Source organism: Arvicola amphibius, chromosome X (assembly GCF_903992535.2).
Source record: "Arvicola amphibius chromosome X, mArvAmp1.2, whole genome shotgun sequence".
NCBI classification, from domain to species: domain Eukaryota; kingdom Metazoa; phylum Chordata; class Mammalia; order Rodentia; family Cricetidae; genus Arvicola; species Arvicola amphibius.
The window spans coordinates 77771377-77791390 of record NC_052065.1 but is presented as its reverse complement, the minus strand read 5'-3'; the positions used below and the strand labels follow the sequence as shown (position 1 = coordinate 77791390).

Below are 20014 nucleotides of genomic sequence, written 5' to 3'. Positions count from 1 at the left end.
TGGTTTGATGTTCCAAGAACCAATTAAAGATTGCTGTGAATAACCCCAAAAATTACTTTGCCCAGCAAAAAGCAAGAAGCATTATAGAGAGAATTACGCCCATGTTCCCAAGTATTGTTTATAAATGCTTGTTTACGTTTAAAGGAGGATATAATATAGAAATTTGCATTGGTATGGATCTTGGTTTATCAATACAATTTTAAGATATATATATATATATATATATATATATATATATATATATATATACACAAAATGCATATTTCTGCTCTTGATTAAGATAATGTGTTTGTGTAGTTCATTTTAAAATGTAATGTATAATTAAGAAATATAAGTAAATAGAGAGTCAGCAATAATATTCAATCTCATAGTCACGTTAGTTAGGTTTTCTAGATATATGGAGATAGATTTTATTTAGATAGGTATTCCTCATGTCCTTAAGCATCCTTCAGAATGTGGCATTTAAATGTTTTAAGAATTTAGGACTTATCATAACAATGAGACACATCTGCTCCTGGTAGCACCAAGTACTTCAAGAGGAAAATGGGCATCAAAGTGGCAACTCATGAAGCCATTTGGGCAAGAAACTGCTCTTGTCTGGACTGCCTGATGAACTGGACATGGAGGATCCACAGTGAAATAACTGCTAAACCTGCCTAAAGGCGAGACATGGTTTCAGGGTTCCTGTTTCAGAAACGAGTCTGCTAGACATTCTGCAGGCCACAGGAAAAAGTGATTGACAAACTGCAAGTCTTTGAAGTTTCCTGCTTCGTGGAAAAGTCTGCTAGATACTGTAGGCCAGTAGGCTAAAGATGGATGCCCCAATGGTACAGAAGAACTTTGGGTGACTATCAAGGCAGCAGGATGTCTCTGTCATTTCTAGAGTTTTGCAAGTTGCTTACAATGCACCTCCTGTTTACTTTATGTAATATTTTTTTTGTTAAATATTTGTTTATTTATTTATTATGTATACAATATTCTGTCTGTGTGTATGCCTGCAAGCCAGAAGAGGGCACCAGACCTCAGTACAGATGGTTGTGAGCCACCATGTGGTTGCTGGGTATTGAACTCAGGACCTTTGGAAGAGCAGGCAATGCTCTTAACTGCTGAGCCATCTCTCCAGCCCCTTTAGGTAATATTATATCCCTCTGGAGTCTTTGATGAAGTTGAAGAATTTATAGTTATAGTTTTCCTTAGTTATGATAAAAATAAAGTATATATAAATATTGTAATTATAATTCTTGCTTGATTTACCTTTTCGCATATAATTTTATTATGTTAAAGTTAAAAACTTTCCTTTTTATTTAAACAGAAAAGGGGAAGTGATGTGGAATTCCCCTCTATATGCTATGCATATCATTGTTTAATAAAAGAACTGCTTTGGGCCTATAGCAGATCTATAGGGAAACAGATAGGTGGGGAAACTAAACTGAATGCTGGGAGAAAGGAAGCTGAGTTGAGGAGAAGCCATGTAGTCCCACCAGACACAGACAGGGGAACTTTACCTGGTAAGCCAAAGCCTCTTGTTGATACACAGATTAATAGAAATGGGTTAAAATAAGATGTAAGAGTTATTCAATAAGAAGCTAGAGCTAATGGGCCAAGCAGTGATTTAAATAATATAGTTTCTGTGTGACTATTTTGGGGCTGAGCAGCTGGGAACCAACAAGTGGCCTTCCTCCTATTACAACAAAACTATATTTGTTTTATGGTAATTTTGATGACCTTCAAGTCTCAACTCTACCTAATCCTCTAATCATCATCACTATATTTCTTTATTCTATTAATCCTACTCAAAACCAATTACTTTACATTGATATGAGTGATTACTTGTCTTTATTATCAAGTAAATAAACAGAAAAAGTGATGTTAAAATTCTCCTTGTATTTTTAAATCATTAATCTTTCTTTATACTTGGGGATTTATAACTAGGTATTTATGAAAGTAGAAGGTAAAATACTTTTCCTAAAATGGTAAATATTTCTCAAAATAATTTGTATAAGATGTGTACCAAAAAAAGGACACTCTAGTTAGACAAGGGACATTCCAGTTTGTAAAGCTCTTCCATTAAGTTCTTTTTTCTCCCCATCCTCATATTTGATTCTCCAAAGAGTCTCCAGGCTAATAGACTTTCTCCTTCTCTATGCCACATGATTCATACAGTCTTTCTACAATGTATTTACTATGGACTATCTGTCAATTAAATAGCACAAAACCTAGAAATTACTAGAAAATGTACATTAAGAAATATTCAGTCTAGCCGGGCAGTGGTGGCGCACGTCTTTAATCCCAGCACTCGGGAGGCAGAGGCAGGCAGATTTCTGAGTTCGAGGCCAGCCTGGTCTACAAGAGCTAGTTCCAGGACAGGCTCTAGAAACTACAGGGAAACCCTGTCTTGAAAAACCCCAAAAAAAAAAAAAATTCAGTCTGCTACTGTCATAGGAGCCATAAAAATCTGATATTTCTTCAGAACTTCTGCCATGCTGATATCTGCCTGCTGTTGGGAATATTAGTTCTAGATGTGAAATATAGTGGAATATTTGTTTAATGATCATGCTGTATTATTCATGAGCAAGAAAAGCAGAGAAGAGAAAGACTACAAGGTCCAGCTACCCAGACACAGAGCCAGCCACAGAGTAAGAATGAAAGAAAGTAATACAGAATAAAGAAAGATAAACGTCCAGAGGCAAAAGCTAGATAGTGTAATTTAAGTAACAAAAGGCACACTAGAAATAAACTAAGCTAAGTCCAGGCATTCATAATTAAGAATAAGTCTCCTTTCTGTGTACTAATTGAGAGCTGGGTAGAGGGACCCCAAAGAGTAAATAGTAAACTAAACAAAGAAATAAACAACCACAAAAACAACTACAGCCTTCTATATATGCTAACTATAGTTTTAATAAATATCTTACCTTTGACTAACAATCTACCTTGGTGCCCCTGTTTGAATTCTAAACCTGAAATTTTTCATTATGTGTAGAAAAAGCCACCATCTTTTGTCAGTCTTTTTAATGTCGTAAGATCAACATGATATTCATAGAATATGATTGTAATGGCATTTCATTTGTATTATAAGATTCTCTGAAAATCATAAACTAAAATATTTCCAATGATCAGCCTTACAGACCAGACAGTGGTAACTATATCTTTAATCTCAGAAGCCAAACTAGTTGCCATAGAAACCGGGCAGTGTATGCCTTTAATCCCAGTTGTGCATGCCTTTAATAAACGAACTAGAGAAAATTATAAAAAAAGGAAGAGAAAACTATCAGACACAGCCTTGTTCTGAGATTCCTGGAGTCCGGATTGCCATTTCAGTTTGAGGTAGAGATAAGAGCAAGATAAGAGATAGCTGGCTGATTTGCTTTTTTGACCATCAGGCTGAACCACAATTTCTATCTCTGAGTTTTTATTTATCATGCTTCATAAGATAACTCCACCATCATCCCAAAATGAAGAATAAAACTGTAAAGTAGTTGAGGATGAGTTTATTATCTTGCAAAAGATTTCTAAGATTTCAGGTAATTTAACTGACAAGGAACTTCTTCTTCCTACTCTCTTCGTACAAATTTCCCTCTAGCTACTTAATGATTGAAGACGCAGATCTGAGTATATTGTTAGCCTTTGTTCTTCCTGAATATATATATTTATATTTCATGCTCAATTGGTGAGAAGAATATATATGTATATATACGCATACATATGTACACACATATTTGAAATATACACATACACATAAATATATACATATATGTGTATATATATATATTTCTCTTTTTGGAAAAACACAGTGCTATAGTAATATAGTAATTGTTTCTATATTTTATGGGCCCAAGTCCTTTCATGATAATATTTCTGTAAGGAAAATATGAGTAATTGTTTGTTGATATAAAATATATAAATTCAAATCAGAGCACCATAGATGATAAGGTTCCATGTAAGAGTTGATCATCATAGATATTGCCAAAGCTTTTAAATTATGTACTGACTCAGATTTAGAAGTAATTAACTGAATCCCAACAATTACTACCAAAGTTTTCTAGAAAAAATAATAAAAGAATTATAAAATTGCCCAATCTGTGACAATAGAAAATCCCATATTCAAAAAATAGTCTGCAAATATGCCTAAAACTATTGTACAGCTAAAGACCTGGGAATAATCCACTTAATACATATTAAAGGGCTATGGAAATAAGCCTACAAATGTTTTCCTCTTCATCTGCCTTGAAGAAAATATAATTTCAAGCCTTTTAAAAAGTCAACTTATTTTACTTGAGGTTTTATGGCTATTGTTTTCTGTATTTCAGAACAAGATAAATAGCTGAAATGAATATGAATGATTTTATTTTGGAATGCCCTCAATACTATGCCACCCACAGAGTGAAAACATCTGTTTCTTAGAGATATAATGGCAGATTTTATGTTCCAAAATGAGACGATGGACTGGCTAAGAGATTAGAAAATTTTGATGAGAGATTTAGTGTTTTCAGTTAGAGAAAATAAAAGGGCTGTGATAATTTAGTCATTTGATTTCTGTTGCTAAAGATCAAAGAATTACTTTTTCAAATGAAATAATCCAAATTGAACAGTTTAATCAGTACCTTACAGAAAAATACTTGAAGATAATATTTTGAGTATCAAAGTTTTTTTTTAAATAACAGTCAACATTTATTTTTTAGAAAACTGTGAGACACCATAATAATCATTTGAATTTAGGGCTAAGAACTAGTTTTTTTATCTGTAGCAATTTTTCTTTATAATAAAAATGTATTATAATTTGGAAATGAACATTTTAAAAATATCTGTATTTAGAAATGCTAAGTATTTTTAAATACTGTTATGCTATTTTGTGGAAAATTAGAAGGCATGCTCTTTTGAATTAAGAAAGCTCAATTAAATGTTCAAGAAAGCTTGGAAATCAAATTGAATAAGTGTGCTATGTGTTTAGTAAAAGTGAAGACTACATTGTGCTAAAACCTAAGAAGCTACTACAAAACAAGAATATTTCATCAGCATGAATTCACAGTTCAGGCACAGAAATTATACCTTTATACATGGAAACATTGCAGAAAACTTTGTGGAAAAAAGTTCTAAAAGAAAGTTCCACAGCATATTTGCACTAATAAAATCAAATTGAATGTAAAGTTATAACAAAAATTTTGTGTTTAAATTTGAATGAACAAGATAAAGAATTAGTAGGAACCATATGATAATGTCAGCATAGATAAGGTAATAGGTATAGGATGTTTTTTATTCTAAATATATTTTTCTTGTAAAATATAATTCTTAAAAGTTTTGAGAAAGTGACTGTAACAGACAGAATAAAACAAACTGCCAAATATTTCAAAATTTAAGAGGAAATAAAAGATAGAATAAAAAAGGCAGTCAGCAGCATACTGTTGTTTCAAAGGTGGTGTCTGTTTTCAAATAATAGCTTTCAAAGTAACCTAAATGTTTATGGGAGGAAATTGTATAAGGAATAAAAAATGTTGAAAATGTTTGGACAGTTATCTAAGAATTGGTTAGAAATTTAATAATAATAGAGTATCATAGTTTCTGAACAATATCTAGAGTTCTACTGAAGTTTAATATTGATAATACATACCAAGCTAAATCTTTGCTACAATTTCATAGTTATGTTCCTTCAAGTGTGTTCTGTCTAGAATACTAGAGGAAAAGGTTGCCTAAACATGAAAACTTATAGAGAACAAAGACAATAATCAAATAAGATGATAAAATTAGAAGTATGTATATATAAAAGGCAAAATAGAGAATGGAGATTTTAGAGAATCGAATCAGAGGAAAGTTCAAGTTAACTTTATGATATAATACAATATCAATAATAAAGATAAGAAAATAAAAGTTGAGGACTCTGTCCAAAACATTGTACACTTTAATCATGTTAAAATCAAACCCAATAAACACACATGCATAAATATAGGGTCAAAATAATCAACAAATCAGCAAGTAACAATATGATACAAAATATTAACTTGTACTGATGACTACATTTACAGTTGTGACACTCAACATGTGCAAGCATGTTTTGAATAAGTACAGGTTGAGCATGGAAGGCTAATCCCAGAGGATTGAAGCTTTCTCCCATTTTTTTGGAGAAAAATTGTCCACTACTTTAGATCCCTAATCAAAATTTCAGTTATTGTTATATTTAATAAATATAAATATAGTCTATGGAAAAATAAGTTATGATCCTGCAAAACTTCAGAGTGCTCTGCAACAGAATGTTCCTAGAAGACCCTATCTCAGAATATTATGTACTATGAGACTAAACAGATTCCTTGGATAATACCAAATTGAAGCCTTTAGTATTACTTAAATTTCTTGTCACACTGCTAGAACTAAAATAAAATTTTAATAGTGAAAACTAGCAAAATAAACAGAAAAATGGCACTCATATTTGTCATAGCTTTAGTCTCATGAATTTGTTAGGTAATAATAGTATAAAGTAATCATATATTAAAATAATCCTTCAGTACATACAAAGGACATAGATACATACTTTCAGTAGCATAACATATGTTTTGACTACATTTGGAAAAAGCTTATAAAATAAATCAAGGTTCCATTCTTTATTCAAATCACCAAATTAAACATTCAGGTGACTACCTAAAGGGAAGAAAAATCTTCCAAATATACCTGGCTTGTTGAGCTTCAAAGAAAGTACCTTGGAGATACTAGCACAATAAGGAGAGTAACACATTACTGTTCTAACATTGTTGTCACTCAACTCCTTTGTCTTCATTCAAGCTGGGAGCAAATGAGTACACAAATGATAGGAATGAGAAAGAAGATAGGCAGATGACAAAGAAGTCTTTTCAATTTCACTCAGACTATTGTTGTTCTCAGTTATCCAGGAAATTGGTCAGAAAGAAGCCACTTTTGAAAATCACCTCAGGCAGATATAAAGAAATCAGAAACATATTCCTTGGAGCATTTTAGTCATTTCTCTTTCTTTCATCTTCAGTTTAGCACTTTGGTGAACATAAACTCTAACAAACCAGGCCATTTGTGTAATGCCTTAGGGCATCTTAGACATAGCCTTTTCCAAAGGGGGGGAGGATCTCAAAAATTTCTATATGAAAAACCCAATTTTAATGATAAATAAGGAAGAAAAAACAGCAGTTTAAGTATAATAACCAGTGAGTGCTCATAATTTTATTTTAAAATTACTGACCAAGCATGTTACAAGAAATTGTATTCTTTCATTTATTTGAAAATACATTTTGCTATTTATTCAGTAACAGTAGCTTTATTTTGAAATGCATTTTCCTCTTAATTAGCTATTATCTGCCAGAATATCAGCTAGCTAAAGAGTGAATGAACTGTGGAGTGTGGCATTCCCTTTTATTATGCTATTTGAATGCCACTAGATGATCTGTGAAATATCATATTTAAGAATTGACACAAAGACTTTATATTTCTAAATTAAACTTCTGTTTAGAATATAAAAATAAGTCTGATTTAGTGAGTTTTCTTAAGCCTCTTAAATTTAAAATCTAATAAAGTCATTGAAAAATTCTCTTTTAATATTTTAGAACCTATAAAACAATCAAGCATTCATGACGGCATAAGATAATGTATTGTTCTTAATTTTTATGAATATGGTATCTGAATTAAACTGAACATAAAAAGTATAGTTTAGAATTAATTAAAAATCTAAATAGGTGAAGCTCATGGGTGCAAAAAATTAATTAATCTTTTATGGAGACATTTGTCATAAATTAAAAGTTAATGAATATTCTGACACTTAATATATTTAAGGTTCATAGCTTCTCAAATTTAATATCCAAAATACTCATCAAAATGCATACATAAATGTAATGGACCTAAAACAAAGGACATCAGAGGACAGATCTCACTTTTATGTTATATGGTAACCATATTATATCAAGATATGTGTAATACACTAGTTAAACATCTTTAATTATGCATTTTAACCTAATAATGGACAGAAATAGTTCCAAAATATTAACTAAAAATTTTAAAAAACCTCCATTATAAAGAACTTGAAAATAAAAATCATCCACTACTAAAAATTTGAATATCATTCTCTCATTCTTTGTCCTGCCTCTCTTTGTGTATGTGTGTTTTAAATTTTAAGTTCTGATTTGTTTTCACATAACAAAATGTCTTTTACAAAGACACTATTGTTCAAAATCACAAATTTAAAATAAATGTCAATGTGCTTACTTTTAAATTCACAAAAATTATTGAGAACATTCAAACACCCCAAATCTGCAAACATTTTAAAGTTTCTACTTTCTCTTTGTCAATCTTCTTTCCTTTGTAGCTAGTGCCATTTTATTAACAATTATATTTGGTTTTATGTTTTAAATGGACAATTCTATTATTCTTTTTATGGACTTTGGTCTTCTAAGTGGATTAAGTTTCAAAATTTCAACATTCCAAGGACATAGTGACTTTAAAGACAGTTGATATAGATATTTGAAAACTCTTGGGACAGTATATTGATTTATACTCTGATACTGTTATTTTACTTTTTCCTTCAAACATTAATGCTTTGAATGTCACTTTGACATTCTAGTAAAATTCCATTTTCAGGAAGTTCTCACACTTTATAAAAGTGTGTAAGGGCATCAGATGTAGCTCAATACTTTTTGGCAGAGCCTAGTTCATCTAGTTATTCTTTCAATGTCAGATTTGACCCATGAAACCACAGTAAAATAGTTCATAGTGAAAATTATATATATTTAGTCTATTAGTAATAATAGCCATATGCTGGCACCTTGAATGAATATTTGTTAATGGCTTAATGTAATATCATTTGATAGAAGTTCAATGTTACTACTGTTCATTCACTCTGAAAACATGATAAAAAAAATCCAACATATAATGCTAGGAAATTTGTCATGAAAAAGAATAGTTAATTAATACTTGTGGTCAACTATTTAACTAAGGAGAGAATTAAAATTTGGTAGAATGTGTAAATCATCTTTATGTTTAATTTTATGGATTCTGGAAAGCTAACCTTACTCAGAAGAGCCGGGCAATGGTGGCACATGACTTTAATCCCAGCACTCGGGAGGCAGAGTTGGGTGGATCTCTGTGAGTTCAAGGCCAGGCTGGACTACAAGAACTATTTCCAAGACAGGCTCCAAAGCTACAGAGAAACCCTGTCTTGAAATACCAAAAAAAAAAAAAAAAAAAAAAAAAAAAATCAAAAGACTTAACTCTCATATCTTTTTCAGAATTAAAGTTTTTCACATTGAAATTTGATATTCTACAGATTTTTTCCTCAAAGAAAAATATTTTGCTGATTATAAATGAGTAGGATATTTTTAATTTTCTTTGTTTGATACTACCAGAGTTTCCTCATTCATACTCACCAATTTTCCATGATTTCTGATATGATGAGAACTGATATAAAATTACAACTTTTTAGAGCTAAAATTTATCACACAAAACATGTATTACCTAGGCATCTACAAACTAATGATGTCAAAAGTATGTTTATTTTTGGAACAGTGAGAAAAGAAAAGTATTGGTAAAAAAAATAAAATAAGTCCTGGGAATTGGATCTAGAACTATGTAAATAATATAGACTATCAAGACGGCTCAATGTAAAGCTCTTCTAAGGCAGAACCATAATATATGTCATACGAAATACTGATAGTTTTAACTACATAGAGAAATAGCTAAGGTTAAGCAAAATAAATAAAAATACAACATTAAAAATATTTTGATATCTTACCTTTCCTGTTTTTCTCCCTTCAGATCTCCGCTGATTTGGGAAGCAAGGGAAGAAAAAAAGACAAAAATCAGCTCTAATTTGATTAAATTTGATTATTCCACCTTTATTTCATTTTCTACAAAACTGTGTCAGTAATACTGGTGTAATATATAGTTTTGCTCTGATTTCAGTGATTGAACGAACAAATTTAAAAGTACTATAAAATTCATGTAACATCATGAGCAATCATATTAAACATTGATTGCTTTTAAAAGCTTCACTTAACCTACATAGGAATAGTGAAAATACTTATCTTTTTCATTAGATATTCTTTTTTGATATCTATATGCTTCATCAAATTTTGAATTATCAGGTTTTTATATTTTATGTGAACACATATATTATTTAAACCAGGATAAATTAAATTCATTAGAAATTATTAAATTAAAAACAACATACAGATTATCCATATGACATCATGACAATATTTATAAATTATATGTCAATAAATTTGGTGGTTCTTAAAAGGGATATCTTAATTTAATTCAGTTTACTTAATTGATTAAAATTATCAAGATCAACTCATAGAATTCAATTTATTTAAGATTGTTTTCTTTGTGATTTTCTTCAATTAACACTTAACACTCAATATTTTAGAACATTCATAGTTACAGATTTATTCTGAATTTTAAAAGATAAAGCAACTATGTATCAAATGAATTATGTCTATCTTTCTAAGTAATGATTATCTTAAAAATCCTTTTTTCTACATTTGTTTTGGTTCCCTGTTCATTGTACAATAATGCAAAACTTTCACAGACCACCTGTTAGAAAGCAAACAATCATAGAAAGTTGGATACAGTATTTGTAAACACAGAGGGGAGTACATTCAATTTTATGACCAAGAAGAGAAAAGATAGTATACATTTTTCATACAATGGCCTATTATCATTCTCAGAGAATGAATTTTTATCTGTCAAATAATCACAATTTGAACTTTCAGAGTTGGCATAATGGTAGGCGTCCAGAGATTAACATACATGGATGAGTGCCAAAACTCAATGTGTCTGGAAAGACATAGATTAAGGATAATGTCTGAGCAACTATCCAAGGTATTTATTTAATCAGTGTTTATTAATTTACTATCTCTCCCAATTATGAATGATATTGATTCAGTAATATCATAAACATTTTACCTCTTCATAAATCAATCTAATTACAAGAAGTCTTCTCATTTTTAACCATATATAAAAAATAGTACCGAAGCCGGGCGGTGGTGGCGCACGCCTTTAATCCCAGCACTCGGGAGGCAGAGGCAGGCGGATCTCCGTGAGTTCGAGGCCAGCCTGGTCTACAAGAGCTAGTTCCAGGACAGGCTCTAAAAATGCTGCAGAGAAACCCTGTCTCAAAAAAAAACCAAAAAAAAAAAAATAGTACTGAAAATACCACTCAGTATTCTATAGAATCATGGTAGATTATTTTGTTTATTTCTCATAAAATTATGTTTAGTGTACAGTATATTTTAGATAAGTTTGCCACTCATTACTAAGAAATTCACTACCAATCAAATTTTCAGGGAACCAAGGAATGATATAATAATATTCATCTTATCTCTTTGTAAAACATGCTTGTTTATATGAATTATATGCACTATAATGAGAGTATTGCTAAGTTGTACTACTTCTGACAATATTTGAGAATCCCCATTGAAGAAAAGCAAATAGAATATACATTAAACAGTAAAGTACTATATTTATCCACATCACACAAACACAATATAATCTGTTATCATGAGTTGGTTCTACTTAGTACATTTCCACTAGGCAAATACCAGAATTAAAAGAACATATAGAAGCATATTGGAAGGCAAATAAGTATTTAATTGATCCTATATTTTATACCAAAAATATTTCACAAATCTATTACGGGTCTATGAGTTAGGGCACATGTCTATAAAATCAGAATTGATGAATCTAAAGCATATACTACTATTCAGTACAGAACTAGTTTACTTATAAATTTAGAGTTCTGATAGGTTTGTGGAACAAATAATGGCAAATTTTGGAAAAATAAGTCAACTTTTCATCTCAACATGTTTGCTTAATACCTTTTCTTTCTAAAATATATGTGGTCACTTTAAAAATACTTAATAGACTGCTTATAGAATTTATTATGTTTTATTCATTATTTTACAAATTTAAGATATGTGTAAATATAATATTGTGTCTTTTGTACAGTAAAGAAATTGTGATATTTAAAATAAAAAGAATTGAACTTCAATTCTTGTTCTGCAAGGGAATGCAAGATTGTATTCAAGCAAACATAGGGAAGTTATATATGACACTTTCACGTAAACAAACCAGGACATATACTATATTTATCTATGTTAGTGATAATGTCAAAATATATCTGTTAAAGAATTACTAATACAGAAAAGTTCACTGTCACTACAATCAAACATTTTCATTTATTATATAATAGAAAGTCTTACAAGAAATTTATCTTGCTCACACAGCAGCATTATTATCACATTTGAATGTTAATTCTCATTTCACAAGAAGGATGTGAGCCAAGAAGTTTCTTCATTCAGTTCTGAAGGACCAATGTCTACAGAGTTTTAAATTTCACATGTTAGAATATATGCTTGGCGCTGGGACCGGATAGGGAGTGCAACTGGCAGGCGGGAGTCTCTTTGTTTCGATATCCTCCCTGCAGCAAGATAGGCCCTTGTCTGTGAGCCCCTTGGCAAGCAAGGACACATGATTTGAGCACCAGAAGATATTTCCGGTAGGTGAGTGAGTTCCTGACCCCACAGCAGCAGCCCAGGAGCCTGGGAGCAGAGCACAGTCTCTCCTCAACACCCTACACTTACCTGGTCTTCCGGCTGGGACCACTCTCCCTGGCTACTGCTTCTCTCTTCCTACCCCACCCAGCTTGCATCCAGAAAAACACTCCCTTCTTCCTCCCCTCTTTGGGTTCATAACATCTCCAGCTCAGCCTGATAGGGGCGCTGCGACCGGAAAGGGAGTGCAACCAGTGGGCAGGAGTTTCTTTATTTGAATAGCCTGCCTGCAGCAAGGTAGGCCCTTTGTCTGTGAGCTCCTTGGCAAGCAAGGACACCTGATCTCGGAACCAGAAGATACATCCGGGACCACCAGAGGTTATATCCAAGAGGCAAGCAAAGACACCTGATCCTGTAAAAGAAGATACATAGAGGAGCATTCGGGAGAAGAGATGGGCAGGCGCCAATGCAAGAATTCCTCCAACAATCTGAAAAACAACATGAAATCACCAAAACCCAGAAATCTTACAACAGGAGGATTTGAACACCTCAATCAAGAAGAAGTAGAAAACCTTGACTTGTTGAAAGTTATTGAGGTCCTTAAACAGGAGGTGAAAAACTCCCTTAAAGAAAAGGATGAGAAGAATAACAAAAAGTTTGAAGAATTGAGTAAATCCGCAACTGATATCCTAGGAAACCAAGTAAAAACAATCAAACAGATAATGGAAACAGTTCAAGACTTGAAAACTGAAATGGAGGCAAGGAAGAAAACACAAACCGAGGGCAGGCCGGATATGGAAAATCTAGGTAAACGAATAGAGACTACAGTAACAAGCATAACAAACAGAATACAAGAGACAGAAGAAAGAATCTCTGATTCTGAAGATACCATAGAGAAAATAAATCCACTGATCAAAGAAATCAGCAAATCCAACAAATTCTCATCACAAAACATTCAGGAAATCAGGACACAATAAAAAGACCAAACCTAAGAATAATAGAGGTTGAAGAAGGAGAAGAAGTAGAGCTCAATGGTCCAGAAAATATATTTAATAAGATTATAGAAGAAAACTTTCCCAATCTAAAGAAAGATATTCCTATGAAGTTACAAGAAGCATACAGAACACCAAATAGACTGGATCAAAAAAATCCCCTCACCATATAATAATCAAAACATAAAACATACAGAATAAAGAAAGAATATTAAGAGCTGCAAAGGAAAAAGGTCAACCTATCCGACTTACACCTGACTTCTCTATGGAAACCATGAAAGCCAGTAGGTCCTGGATACTGCAGAAAACCATGGATGCAAGCCCAGACTAATATACCAAGCAAAGCTTTCATTAACTATAAATGGAGAAAACAAAATTTTCAAGAATAAATACAAATTTAAACAATATGTAGCCACAAATCCAGCCTTACAGAAAGTAATAGAAGGAAAATCACAAACCAAGGTGTCCAACAATGCCCACAATAACTGAGACATCTAGCGACCATTCACCAGCACATCTCAAAAAAGGGAGACATTCAATCTCTTCTACCAAAAAACAAACAAACAAAAAACACAGCAACAAAAGTGAGGACCAGAGTTAACAACCACTGGTCATTAATATCACTTAATATCAATGGACTCAATTCACCTATAAAAAGGCACAGGCTAAGAGATTGGATACGAAAACAGGATCCAACATTCTGCGGTTTACAAGAAACACACCTCAACCACAAATGCAGACATATACTCAGAGTAAAGGTCTGGGAAAAGGTTTATCAAGCAAACGGACCTAAGAAACAAGCAGGTATGGCCATACTAATTCCTAACAAAGTTGACTTCAAACTAAAATCAATCAGAAGAGATGGAAAGGGACACTTTATACTCTAAACAGAAAAAATCCTTCAGAATGAAGTCTCAATCCTGAATATCGATGCCCCTAATATAAAAGCACCCACTTATGTAAAAGAAACATTACTAGAACTCAAGGCAGCCATCAAACCACACACATTAATAGTAGGAGACTTCAACACTCCTCTCTCATGAATGGACAGGTCAATCAGACAAAAACCTAACAAAGAATTAAGAGACTTAATTGAGGTAATGAACCAAATGGACTTAACAGATATGTATAGAACATTCCACCCAAATGGGAAAGAATATACCTTCTTCTATGCGGCTCATGGAACCTTCTTGAAAATTGACCATATACTCGGTAACAAAGCAAACTTCAACACTTACAAAAAATATTAGTAATCACCTGTGTCTTATTGGATCACCATGGATTAAAATTAGAATTCAACAACAATGCTATCCCCAGAAAGCCTACAAACTCATGGAAACAGAACAGTCAACTACTGAACCACACCTGGGTCAAGGAAGAAATAAAGAAAGAAATTAAAGTCTTTCTTGAATTTAATGAAAACAAAGACAAAACATACTCAAACCTATGGGACACAATAAAAGCAGTGCAAAGAGGAAAGTTCATAGCATTAAGTGCCCACTTAAAGAAAACAGAGAAAGCACTTATTAGAGACTTAACAGCACACCTGAAAGCTTTAGAAAAAAAAAAAGAAGCAGACTCACCTAAGAGGAGTAGAAGACTGGAAATAATCAAACTGAGGGCAGAAATCAACAAAATAGAAACACAGAAAACAATCCAAAGAATCAATGAAACAAAAAGCTGGTTCTTGGAGAAAATCAACAAGATTGACAAACCCCTAGCCAAACTAATCAAACAGCAGAGAGAGAACACGCAAATTAATAAGACCAGAAATGAAAAGGGAGACATAACCACAGACACAGAGGAAATTCAGAGAATCATTAGATCTTATTACAAAAGGCTGTATGCCACAAAATTGGAAAATGTAAAAGAAATGGACATTTTTTTAGATAAGTACCATATAACAAAGTTAAACCAGGACCAGGTGAACAATTTAAATAGTTCTGTTAGTTGCAAAGAATTAGAAACTGTTATCTAAAACCTATCTACCAGCCAGGCGGTGGTGGCGCACACCTTTAATCCCAGCACTTGGGAGGAAGAGGCAGGCAGATCTCTGTGAGTTCGAGACCAGCCTGGTCTACAAGAGCTAGTTCCAGGACAGGCTCCAAAGCTACAGAGAAACCCTGTCTCGGAAAAAAAAAAAACCTATCCACCAAAAAGAGCCCAGGACCAAATGGTTTCAATGCAGAATTCTACCAGAACTTCCAATAAGACCTAATACCTATAGTCCTTAAGGTATTTCATAATATAGAAACAGAACAGTCATTGCCAAATTCCTTTTATGAAGCTACAGTTACCCTGATACCTAAACCACACAAAGACTCAACCAAGAAAGAGAATTACAGCCCAATCTCACTCATGAACATTGATGCAAAAATTCTCAATAAAATACTGGCAAACTGAATCCAAGAACACATTAGAAAAATTATCCACTATGATCAAGTAGGCTTCATCCCAGAGATGCAGGGCTGGTTCAACATACAAAAATCTATCAATGTAATCCATCATATAAATACTGAAGGAAAAAAAACCATATGATCATCTCATTAGATGCTGAAAAAGCAATTGACAAAATTCAACACCCCTTTATGATAAAGGTCTTGGAAAAATTAGGAATACAGGGGTTGTTCCTAAATATATTAAAGGCTATTTACAACAAACCGACAGCTAACATCAAATGAAATGGAGAGAAACTCAAGGCCATCCCACTAAATTCAGGAACACAACAAGGCTGTCCACTCTCTCCTTTTCTCTTCAATATAGTGCTTGAAGTTCTAGAAATAGCAATAAGAAACATAAGAGGATCAAGGGGATTCGAATTGGAAAGGAAGAAGATAAACTTTTATTTGCAGATGATATGATAGTGTACATAAGTGACCCCAAAAACTCCACCAAAGGACTCCTACAGCTGATAAACTCCTTCAGTAACATGGCAGGATACAAGATCAACTCCAAAAAATCAGTTGCCCTACTATACACAAAGGATAATGAAGCAGAGAGGAAAATCAGAGAAGTATCACCTTTCACAATAGCCACAAATAGCATAAAATATCTTGGGGTAACTCTAACCAAGGAAATGAAGGATTTATTTGACAAGAACTTTAAGTCTTTGAAGAAAGAAATTGAAGAGGATACCAGAAAATGGAAGGATCTCCCTTGCTCGTGGATTGGGAGGATCAACATAGTAAAAATTGCAATTCTACCAAAAGCAATCTATAGATTCAATGCAATCCCCATCAAGGTCCCAACAAAATTCTTCACATATCTTGAGAGGAAAATGATCAACTTTATATGGAAAAACAAGAATCCCAGGATAGCCAAAACAATCTTAAACAATAAAGGAACTTCTGGAGGCATTACCGTCCTTGACTTCAAACTCTATTACAGTATTGAAATCAGCTTGGTATTGGCATAAAACAGAGAAGTCGACCAATGGAATTGAATAGAAGACCCGGATATTAAACCACAAAACTATGAACACCTGATTTTTGATAAAGGAGCCAAAAGTACACAATGGAATATGGAGGGCATCTTTAACAAATGGTGCTGGCATAACTGGATGTCAACCTGTAGAAGAATGAAAGTAGCTGGGCAGCGGTGGTGCATGCCTTTAATCCCAGCACTCAGGAGGCAGAGGCAGGTGGATCTCTGAGTTCGAGGCCAGCCTGGTCTAAAAGAGCTAGTTCCAGGACAGGCTCTAGAATCTACAGGGAAACCCTGTCTCGAAAAAACAACAAAAAAAAGAATGAAAGTAGATTCATATCTATCACCATGCACAAAACTCAAGTCCAAATGGATTAAAGACCTCAATATTAATCTGAACACACTGAGCCTGATAGAGGAGAAACTGGGAAGTATTCTACATCATATGGGCACAGGAGACCATTTCCTACGTATAACCCCAGCAGCACAGACATTAAGGGCAACATTGAATAAATGGGACCTCCTGAAGCTGAGCAGCTTCTGTAAAGCAAAGGACACTGTCACTAAGACACAAGGGCAGCCTACTGACTGGGAAAAGATCTTCATCAATCCTGCAACTGACAAAGGTCTGATCTCTAAAATATATAAGGAACTCAAGAGACTAGACTTTAAAATGCTAATTAACCCAATTAAAAAATGGGGCTCTGAACTGAACAGAGAATTCTCAACAGAAGAATTTCAAGTGGCCAAAAGACACTTAAGGTCATGCTCAACCTCCTTAGCGATCAGGGAAATGCAAACCAAAACAACTTTGAGATACCATCTTATACCTGTCAGATTGGCTAAAATCAAAAACACCAACTATCGCCTTTGCTGGAGAGAATGTGGAGTAAGGGGTACACTCATTCATTGCTGGTGGGAATGCACACTTGTGCAACCACTTTGGAAAGCAGCGTGGCGATTTCTCAGGAAATTCGGGATCAATCTACCTCAGGACCCAGCAATCCCACTTTTGGGAATTTACCCAAGAGATGCCCAATCATATTACAAAAGCATTTGTTCAACTATGCTCATAGCAGCATTATTTTAATAGCCAGAACCTGGAAACAACCTAGATGACCTTAAGTGGAAGAATGGATGAAGAAACTGTGGAATATATACGTATTAGCATACTACTCAGCAGTAAAAAACAATGACATCTTGAATTTTGCATGCAAATGGATGGAAATAGAAAACACTATTCTACGTGAGGTAACCCAGACCCCAAAAGATGAACATGGGATGTACTCACTCATAATTGGTTTCTAGCCATAATTAAAGGATATCGAGCCTATAATTCGTGATCCCTGAGAAGATAATAAGAAGTGAACCCAAAGAAAACCATATGGTTATCCTCCTGGATATTGGAAGTGGACGAGATTGCTGGGCAAAAATTGGGAACTTGGGGATGGTCTGGGGTGGGGCCAAGGGGAGATGGAGAGAGAAAAGTGGGAAGGGGAGGATGGGGAGAGCTTGGGGGAATGGGATGCTTGGGATATAGGAAGGGTGGATATGGGAGCAGGGAGGCATATTTCTTAATTAATGGAGCCATCTTAGGGTTTTCAAGTGACTTGACTCTAGAGGAATTCCCAGTTATCCAGGGAGATATCCCAGCTAGTTCCTTGGGCAGCTGAGGAGAGGGAGCCGGAAGTGGCCAGATCCTATAACCATACTCACGAATGTCTTGCATATTACCATAGAACCTTCACCTGGCAATGGATGAGGATAGAGACAGAGCCCCACATTGGAGCATAGGACTGAGCTCCCAAGGTACTGATGAGGAGCAGAAGGAGGGAGAACATGAGAAAGTAAGTCAGGTCTGTGAGGGGTGCATTCACCCACTGAGACGGTGGGACAGAACTAATGGGAGATAACCAAGTCCAGCTGGAATGGGACTGATGGAACATGTGACCAAACCGAACTCTCTGAATGTGGCTGAAGGTGGAAGATGACTGAGAAACCAAGGACAATGGCGATGGGCTTGGACTCTACAGCATGGACAGGCTCTGTGTGAACCTTGTCAGTTTGGTTGCTCACCTTCCTGGACCTGGGGGGAGTTGGGAGGACCTTGGACTTAACATATTGAAGGGATCCCTGATGGCTCTTTGGCCTGGAGAGGGAGGGAGTGAGAGTAAGGGTGGAGGAGGAGGAGAGGAGTTGGAAATTTTTAATAAAAGAGTGTGAAAAAAACTGTGCTTGATATACTAAGATCTAGATGATAAAGGTTTTGGAAATATGTAAAAAAAAGAAATGCTTTATTACAACAGGGATTACTTTTCTTTCTTTTTTAAAGTTTAGAACACAGTTGAATACTAGTGTCTCCAAAAGTGTCTGGCACAGCCGGGTGGTGGTGGCGCACGCCTTTAATCCCAGCACTCGGGAGGCAGAGGCAGGCGGATCTCTGTGAGTTCGAGGCCAGCCTGGTCTACAAGAGCTAGTTCCAGGACAGGCTCTAAAAAAGCTGCAGAGAAACCCTGTCTCGAAAAACCAAAAAAAAAAAAAAAAAAAAAGTGTCTGGCACAAAGGAGATTCAGTAAGTAAATGTGGATAGATTTAATATATAATGATTTAATTTAAGGTATCTTAGCCAAAAGTATACATTATGAAAATGTACTATTTAGTTACAGCTGTAACATTTACTATCTATGCCATGTCATGCATGTTTCTTTATAAAGATTTCCATGATTCTTATCATCTCTAATATGGCTTAATGCATTCCTATTTCAAATTATTTTAAATTGAATGAAATTAGTAAGTTAAGTTCCTCAAAATGTAACTACCACATTTAAGAATTACATGTTCTCTACCTACTAATAGAGCAGTATGAGAAATAATTTATATATAAGTTAAACACTATATATTTTACTAAAACTGTTACTGAGAATTTTAAAGTATATGCATTGTTATTAAATTAAGGAAAAGTCAATTTTAGAATATTGTTGTCACTAAAAATGATCCCTCATATAATTTATCTCCTCTACTATTACTATGAACCAACATCACTAGAAATCTATTTTACTTTGATGAACAAAATTCTCAATGGTTATATAAGGGTATTTCCCCAAT

The 20014-nt window shown here is 33.9% G+C and overlaps 1 protein-coding gene across 8 annotated transcripts in view; it reads right to left on the bottom strand.

The window, feature by feature from the left end:
- Positions 1-20014, bottom strand: part of Pcdh11x (protocadherin 11 X-linked) — a 548040-nt gene that overhangs the window by 263088 nt on the left and 264938 nt on the right. For 3 of the 8 annotated variants that reach the window (XM_038317057.1, XM_038317058.1, XM_038317061.1), the window contains exon 4: positions 9734-9763. The exons of the other annotated variants lie outside the window; for them this stretch is intronic. In XM_038317057.1, the coding sequence (XP_038172985.1) occupies positions 9734-9763 (30 nt within the window). The remainder of the gene's footprint in view (positions 1-9733; positions 9764-20014) is intronic. 8 annotated transcript variants of the gene reach the window in all.